This window comes from Bos taurus, chromosome 19 (genome assembly GCF_002263795.3).
Source record: "Bos taurus isolate L1 Dominette 01449 registration number 42190680 breed Hereford chromosome 19, ARS-UCD2.0, whole genome shotgun sequence".
Classification (NCBI taxonomy): domain Eukaryota; kingdom Metazoa; phylum Chordata; class Mammalia; order Artiodactyla; family Bovidae; genus Bos; species Bos taurus.
Window position 1 is genome coordinate 7,632,490 of NC_037346.1, and position 8,822 is coordinate 7,641,311.

At 48.1% G+C, this 8,822-nt stretch overlaps 1 protein-coding gene and 1 long non-coding RNA gene across 3 annotated transcripts in view; one reads left to right on the forward strand and one right to left on the reverse strand.

Moving 5' to 3' along the window:
• The window catches only part of C19H17orf67 (chromosome 19 C17orf67 homolog), a 29,919-nt gene extending 24,600 nt beyond the window's left edge, over positions 1–5,319 (reverse strand). For both annotated transcript variants that reach the window (XM_024980594.2, XM_003587375.5), the window contains exons 1-2: positions 4,707–5,319; positions 3,687–3,787 (exon numbers count right to left, since the gene is read on the reverse strand). In XM_024980594.2, the coding sequence (XP_024836362.1) occupies positions 3,687–3,787; positions 4,707–4,761 (156 nt within the window). In that variant the 5' untranslated portion in view covers positions 4,762–5,319. The remainder of the gene's footprint in view (positions 1–3,686; positions 3,788–4,706) is intronic.
• On the forward strand, positions 1,022–5,788 carry LOC132342993 (uncharacterized). Its single transcript, XR_009491627.1, has 3 exons — positions 1,022–2,735; positions 4,662–4,726; positions 5,315–5,788. It is a non-coding gene; the product is annotated as an uncharacterized lncRNA (long non-coding RNA).
• The last annotated feature ends 3,034 nt before the right edge of the window (positions 5,789–8,822 follow it).

Genomic DNA, 8,822 nt, shown 5'->3' on the forward strand with positions numbered 1-8,822 from the left:
TCAGACCCCGTGTGCCAGGTAACCTCGTTAGATAACTGGAGTCAGGATGGAAGGCTCTGGTTCATCCTTATCCGTACCACAGACACATGCTTCTCAAAAGAAAGAACGTCTAGTCTACGGCCTCAGGCCCGGTGTTCGGCAGGGCACAGCGGATGTAGAGTGTAATTCGGAGCCTGTCTTGGTCAGCATGGAGGGCTCTCTGCTCGACCACTCACCCCTCTCACACGCTCTCTCTCTCACCTGCATATAAACAGCTAAGCCACCTATTCTCCAGACCACTCAGTTCAACACTCAACTGCTTTCTAAACGTGCTCCCCACTGTTACCCGTGGCAGGCCTCCCCGGAGAAGGCCCGGGCTGGTGGTTCTGGGCTTCAGCTGCACACTGATGCCATGTGGGGGCCTCTACCCGCTCCCCGATGTCACACCTCGGGCCACCCATCCCTAAGGGGTCCCAGGTGGCATATTTTTAACCTCCCCATTTGATTCCAGCACATAGCCAAGGTGAAGAAACACGCTCCTAAGGAAAAAAAAATGTGATTCCGGAAACTGTGTTGGTTCAGCCAGGACCATACGTGGGTGGAGGTGATTGTGAGCGACAGTGTGAGAGACACACACAGTGAAAGAGGAAGAGGTTGTTCAGCACTGCAGACAGGCTTCTTCACCTCCGGCCCTATTACAGTTGGGGCCAGATGAGTTTTGTTGTGGGAGCTCCTCTGCGCACTGTAGGATATTTAGCAGCGGTCTTGAACTTAACCCATTAGATGCCAATAGTAAACCCTCCCCCCAGCAGCTGTGACAACCCAAGAAGTCTCCAGATATCAGCAGATGTCCCCGAGGTAGGGGAACAAAATCACCCCTGTGTGAGAACTACAGGTATAAACTAAGTACTAAATGCTTTGTTGCATATTTATAGGTCACAACAAGCACTTCTCTAACTTTGACTGAGTGGCTAAGGATTCTAGACACAGGTCAGTGTTTTGCTGAGGGACACACAGGACTGTACCACACACAGGATGTGTAGGAAATGGTGGGTGAGTCAAGACAGAATCAGAGGAACTAGATCAGGCAGGTTCAAGGAGTTAAGATGAGTCAGTGGTGCGTGCGTGCATGCTAAGTCACTGCTGTCGTGTCCAGCTCTTTGCAATCCTATGGACTATAGCCCTCCAGGCTCCTCTGTCCAAGGAATTCTCCAGGCAAGGATACTGAAGTGGGTCGCCATGCCCCGCTCCAGGCCATCTTCCCGACCCAGGGATCGACACAAGTCTTTTATATTTCCTGCATTGAAAGGCAAGTTTTTTTTTTATCACTAGCGCCCCCTGGGAAGCCCGAGTCGGTGGTCAAATTTAAGAAAGACGACCAAATTAACAAAACCCCAAAGCCAGATATTCCAGAAAATAGCAAAGCCGGAGGCAAGCGGAGGATTGTCACAGATGAAGGCTGGTGATGATCAGGAGCTGGGAAGAGGGAAACAGTCAGAGAAGGAGCTCTGGGGCATTCTGAGCATGGAAGGACCACAAGCAGCCGTGTCTGAGGACAGAGTCGAGCATCTTGCGTAGCTGGCACAGGCGTAGGAAGGAAGCCGGAGGCAGGAAGCGGAACCTAACGGCCCGCCCACCTGCTGCCTAAACCGCCTCCAATCCCGCGTCTTTCCACAATCAGAGCTCGGAGCAGACGCCGGCGGAGAAACCACTCGGCCCACTCTGGAGCCGAGCACAGCCTAGCTCTCGGGCACCTGTGGGGGCCTTGAACCAGCCCCGTGACCAGCCTCCCCCAGCCTCCGGGGCCCACGAGGAAGAGCCTCTGCAACAGCCCCTCCAGACAACACCCCCAAAGCACAAAGAACCAGTTGGGGCCCCCCAGGGACCTGGAGCCAGGCACCCTGCTCCCCATCGCCTCCGTCACCCTCCACCCCGTCCCCTGCGCTCACGTGGCCCCCTGCCTGGTTCCGCCCTATCCCCTCACATTCCTCCTGAGCCCCTAGGGGTCTTCTGCTTTTGCCCACCTCTGAGCGCCGGCAGACTCGGACTTCAATCCCGGACCTCTTCTAAACGCTGTGTCTAAAGCCCGAGTCTGCACTCCCCCACTCGCTCATCCTCTGACTGTCCTCCGCTGAACCGAGAAGTCCAGCATCCCCGCACCCTCCCCGCTCCCGCGCCCGTCCCCCTGCACTCAGAGACTCCAGCCCCCTCTGGCTTCTCCCACGAAAAAGAACAAAGCCACATCCACCCTTCACAGTCAGAAGCCCTCGTTTGGTTTCTAAGCGACTCTGGGAAACAGCGCTTTGCTGGCTTCTGTGTGTCTCCCACCGGCGGGGAGCAGAAACCCGCAGGACCGTCTGCAGCCTTGCTCACCCCGTCCCTGGCACTTAGTACTCAGAGGAGTCTTATTGCTTGCTGAGTACTCTTTTAAGTGCCTTAGTATGAATTACCTTCTTCTGTTCTCACAAAGGAGCTGCTTTACGCTATTGTTTATAACAATGATATCATAGTAATATAAGTAGTACTATTTGTTACCCTCTTTCTACAGTCAAGAATATTGAAGAGTACTGAGGAACGTGAGGGAACGTCTTCAAAGTTCCATAGTTGGAAAATGGGGAGATTCAAACTCCAGCGGTTTCACAGCCACCACTGTGCGGCCGGGCATGGTAATGAGAGCCTTTTAAAGGGACTAATCCAGCTAGGCCACTGCTGCTGCAGATCCTCGGGGCTTTGTCGCAGGGACACAGTGCACAGAGGTGAGTGTGGGGCTTGGCTGGCGTGGACACAGGGTGGGATCAGCCTGGACCGCAGACACAGCTTCACAGACGTGCTGACTCTGCCGGGGTCGCTGCGGCTTACCTTCACCTGTTGTTTAGTTGCTAAGTCGGGTCCAATTCTTTGTGACCTATGGACTGTAGCCCACCAGGCTCCTCCGTTCATGGGATTCTCCAGGCAAGAATACTGGAGTGGGTTGCCATTTCCTTCTCTAGGGGATCTTCCCAACCCAGGGATCGAACCAACGTCTCCTGCCTTGACAGGCGGATTCTTTACCGCTGAGCCACCTGGAAAGCCCTTACCTTCACCTGAGCGGGAATGTCAGCACTTCCGTCATGGGAAGGCGAGACAAACCAGGGTGGCAGGGTCTTGTTGCACCCAGCACAAGTCACAAAATGAGGGCAGGAGAGGGGCTCCTGGTCCAGAAAAACTAGGCGGACACCAGGATCCCACAGGGCTGAGCCAAGACCCAGCCTGAAATTAGAGGTGTGGGGCAAGCACAGAAGCTGGTGGCAGCAGGGCAGAGATCCTGCCTTGCCCAGACAGAGCATCGCCACTGGTCGGGTATGCTGGGCCAGCCTGCCCGGGGCCCAAGGCAAGAGGGAGAAGACAGGATTGACACCAGACTCGGGGCACAGCTCCTGAGCGTCCCATTCAGAGGAGCCGCCCGACAGCCCATTCAGGATCCTGGACCCCCAGTGGGGGCTGCACTGTTTCCGTTTAAGGCCTGTGTGAACAGCAGGGGAGTGGGGCTGTCACCTCTGGGAGAGAACGGCGTGAGAAGGTGATCACCCTGCACCTGAGACTCTATAGAGCCTCCATCTAATGCCCTCCCTGGGCTGGGAGGACCACCTCAGATGGTTTCATAATGAACAAGCACTCTAGCCACCTCCCTGTCCCTTCAAACAGCCCAGAGCCTGCCTGGAACTCACCCGCATGGGCTCATCAGGGAATCCAGGTTTGCTCGGCCTGTCATGGCGCCGGGATCTCAGGAGCTGCTTGGCCTGCTTTTCCGTCAGAATGGGAGAGGCCCCTGAAAAAGTCAGGAAGGACCTCGGGGACTCTCAGGCACCCCCATCCACGTGCCATCTCGCTGTCCAAGGCCAGGCATTTGCAAGTCCAGTTTGGGTCAGCACACAAAAGTTCTTTCAGAGACCTGTCTCAGAGGGCTTGGCTTTCCCAAAGGCTCAGAAAGGAATTTTTAATTGTTCCTAAGATGGCTAGGGCTGCATAACTAAAACTTATTTACCTACTGTAATGACCCATTCCTCTAAGAGTGGCCATTACTTTAATGGATATGTTTCTTTAAACACATTTTCTTCAGGTCCCTGGTCAGTGTGTTTCTTATCCCTCAGGGTTGCTTTGGTGAGATTCTTTCAAAGCTTCAACACACTAAAATCAAGTTTAAATTGTTACTAGAAGATTCCCCCATGACAAGAAGATTATGTTAAACTTGGTAAGCACCCACGATCCCTCAAAACAGATATTATAATTAAAGTAAATCAAGTTTTGATAATCATACACAAACTCTAAAAGCCATTATCATAATAAAAGTATATCAAGGGAATTCCCTGGTGGTTCAGTGGTTAGGACTCCCACTTTTACTGCAGGGAACTCCACGTTCAATCCCTGGTCGGGAAACTAAGATCCCACAAGCCAGGCAGCACAGCCTCCCCCCCCCAAAAAAAAAAAATGTGGAAAAAAAGGTATGTCAAATTTTAAGATTGATCAGCATTTTTGAGAATTAGTATTCAAATGCATTTAAAGATTAAAAAAAATTTATCGCTTATGATAGCAATTCTGGGAGCCTACTCTGAAGGGGAAAAAAAGCATTGAATTATTATGTATTAGGTATTATTTGAAATTCTGAAAAAATACTTTAAAAATATAAAATACATTTATTCCAGTTTATCTTGTCAGCAAAGAAATCGGTTTCGGGAGTTAACGCTCACCTGAGAAGAAAATCAGCAAGGTGAGATACAGCACAAGCACAAAGAACCCCTTCATCCTGCCGGGCCCTCTCTCTGCCTGTTGCAGAATGAATCCCCCCCACAGAGAGCCAGCCTACTTGAAGGAAGCCACATCCGGCCCAAACGCTGTTTGTGCTTTGACTCACAGCGCTCACGGCGTGATGCGAAACTCATCTGACTCGGAGGTTTTTATTATGATCACCAAAATATTTTCCTCTGAATTCCTATAAATTTTCGTCCTGAGGAAGGAAATTATCCCTCTGTCATATGGCTTTCAGAGCTTGAATTTGACAGAGCAACAGGTGACAACCATTTCATTTAAACAGATACACAGACATCTTGGAGTAGCTTGTGTTTATCTGTAGCTTCTGTTTAGGTTCCTATTGTTTCATTGAGGTTGAGTCATCTCTTACATTTGCATATTTTATGACATTTTTCCAAAGCCCATTCACCAATCTAATTTGACTTCCTCAATAATTTCAGAGGTGGGCATGGAAAATAGCCAGGAGCCTGATGAGGGGGAAATTTTTTTCAGCTGACCTTGTAGCCAGATACACCAGGGTTCATGCCTGGGGTTTATGTCTTTCTAGCAATGTAACCTTCCATCTGAGCACCGAAGAATTGATGCTTTTGAACTGTGGTGTTGGAGAAGACTCTTGAGAGTCCCTTGGACTGCAAGGAGATCCAACCAGTCCATCCTGAAGGAGATCAGCCCTGGGATTTCTTTGGAGGGAATGATGCTGAAGCTGAAACTCCAGTACTTTGGCCACCTCATTCGAAGACTTGACTCATTGGAAAAGACTCTGACGCTGGGAGGGATCGGGGGCAGGAGGAGAAGGGGCCGACAGAGGATGAGATAGATGGATGGCATCACTGACTCGATGGACGTGAGTCTCAGTGAACTCCGGGTGTTGGTGATGGACAGGGAGGCCTGGCGTGCTTCGATTCATGGAGTCGAAAAGAGTCGGACACGACTGAGCGACTGAACTGAACTGAACTGAACGTAACCTTCCATCAATCACTTATCCTCTCTCTTTTTTTAAAAGAAAGTTTTGTTCTTTGTAGCTGTGCTGGGTTTTCCTTTCTCCGTGCGGGCTTGCTTGAGTTGCAGTGCGCGGGCTTCTCATTGCAGGGACTGCAGCGGCTTCTCTTGCTGCAGAGCATGCGCTGTAGGTGAGAGAGCTTCAGTAGCTGCCATTCGCGGGCTGGGCTCAGTAGTTGTTTGTGTGGGGGGGGAAGGAGGGGGTCTCGTTGCCCTGCAGCATGTGGGATCTTCCAGGACTCGGATTCGAACTGTGTCCCCTGCATTGGCAGGCAGATTCTTAACCAATGGACCACCAGGGAAGTCCCCACTTACCCTTTCTGAACTTCAGTTTCTTCTCCTGAACAAAAGAAATAACAGTACCTACCACGTAGCCACGTAGGCAATGGAATGAGCTGCATAGCTCATCTTTTTATAAACAAGGAAGTGAGGTTCAGAGAGGTGAAATAATGTCCAAGTTCACATGTTATGCAGAAGTCCAGCCAAATTCTTCTGTCTTTAAAGCCCAGCACTCTTCCCATTATGCCCCCAGAAGGGCTCTGGCAATATGCTGTCAGTCCCACTCTAAGCAGCCTCACTCCACACTGAAGTGTATTTTTTTAAAGGTAATAAAATCTCAAAATCCAAATCACCAAATATATATCACAAAAAATTTTAAATATATTATAAAATATGTGTGTGGATGGTACTTGGCATTGATTGGGATAAAATTCTCAGCTCAGAGAAGGGATCTGATGTTTGTGTGGTTACTTTGCCCACTCAAAAGAAAACAGCCTCCTATCGGTAGTGTTCCAAGTTTATGCTAATGCTGTGTAACTGATATTAAACCAAAGTGTTCTGCCCATTCTGTTGGTATAAAAATAGTCTGAACAGAGTATAAACAAGGGGGAAAAAATCATGCGTTGTTAGCAAAGTTGCCTCATATGTTAATTTGCTCAATATTTTATGTTTGGTTTTATGTACTCTGTTGCTATTAACATCCTTCTGTTTTCATACAGTTTTCAATAACTGTAATTATTGAGAAATTTTAGGAGCGCTATTTTTGTCACACTAAACACCTTGGCTTTTTATGTGCATTGTCAAGCCTTTTATTCTTTTTATTCTTTGTGGTTAGAACAAACATTAGCTGCATTGTTATACCAAATAAACATCGTCTGTGGGCCAAAAAAAAAAGTTTATACCTAGCTAGAAATTTCTATGTATCCAATGTAAATTTTCTATAAAAGTATTTTTTAATTTGGCAACTACTGTCTTTATCAGCACTGTCCAATAAAATCATAATGTGAGTCATAGATGCAAGCTACTAATACATAATTTACATTTTTCTAGTAGCCACATTTTTATAGTAAAAAAGATAATAATTTTTCATTATACTTATTAACATGAAATATCCAAAATATTATTTCAACAAGTAATCGAGATAAAGTAATAGTGAGATATTTCAGATTCTTTTTTTTTCTGTACCACATCTTTAACACCTGCACATTTCAAGTGCTCAGTAGCCACATGGGCCTGCTTTCTTCCATCTCTCTTGCTGCCACCAGCATGGGCCTAGATTCTTCCATCTCTCTTGCCACCACCAGATTCTAAGCTACTATTATCTCTCACCCAGCTGCCTGTGCCCATCTCCCAAGAGGTCTCCCAGCTTCCCTCCCTGTTTGCTTCAATCCATTCTCCATGTAGCAATAATGATAGTCTTCTTAAAACAGAAACACAAAATATAAATCGGGCCTCATCACTTGCCTGCTTCATAATCCTTCGTTATCTTCCCACTGTGCTCAGAACAGAATGGGAATCCCTACGATATACTACAGGATGCTGTGTTATCAGGGGGTCCTTTCCAAACCCAGTCCGAGCACACCCCTCCAGCTCATGCCATTCTAGCCACACTTCATTACTTTCAACTTAACAAGCTCTCTCCCACCCAGGACCTTTGCACATGCTCTTCTTCCCTGTTCTTGGGTTTTTCTCAATCTTCAGGTATCCGTTTGTAATTTCCCTTGCATAAGCAAGCACCACCCCTACATAATGAAGGTTCCCTGCCACGACCACCACAACTGTCCACCTCATAGCACTCCCTGTAAACAGGTAAACGTTGTCTTTGTTTACTTTTTAAAATCCGTCTCCTCCATTGGATTGTAAACTCTAAGTGAAAGTGAAGTCGCTCAGTCATGTCCGACTCTTTGTGACCCCGTGGACTGTAGCCCACCAGGCTCTTCCATCCATGGAATTCTCCAGGCAAGAATCCTGGAGTGGATTGCCATTTCCTTCTCCAAAACTCTAAGTAAGGTTGTATTACTTTTATAATTAAAAACAAAAACAAAAAAAAACAGAAAGAAGAGGGAACCTTGAGTGGACAGAAGTGCTACTGGAGAAAGGCTGTATCCCACCCTGGGATACTGCTTCAAGGTCTCAGGTGAAAAGCCACCCAGGTGTGATACTGGCAGGTCATTCAAATGCCTTTCAGGTGGGGCTCTGGGGATATCATCTCACAAAAGGGAACAATGGCAAAACTGAAAGTGCAAGATAATCTTGAGAGTGTCATTCTGGTGGGGAGAATTTCCTTCTATTTGCCTATGATCACTTCCAGGGAAACTGGGAGCATCAGTTAGATGAGTCACCCGGGCTCACAGCAGAAGGCACAGTTCCCCAAAAATCCACAAGGTGGCAGAGTAGAGAGAAGAACCTGGGACAACCAAGGTCAGGGGAAGGCACTTAAGGCCACCAAGGTGCACTATTCCGTAAGTTGCCAACAACACCAGAGAATCCACGGGAGGTGGAGAGAGACGGCGCTGCAGTGCCTCAAACTGTTTTCCTATCTTTTTAACTGATCTGAAGGCCCTCATCAGATACTGAGGCATGACAACATTTAAGAATGGTTTCTCCAGTAGTCATCTATGGATGTGAGAGGTAGACTATAAAGAAAGCTGAGCGTTGAAGAATGGATGCTTTTGAACTGTGGTGCTGGAGAAGACTCTTGAGAATCCCTTGGACTGCAAGGAGATCCAGCCAGTCAATCCTAAATCCTAAAGGAAATCAGTCCTGAATATTCATTG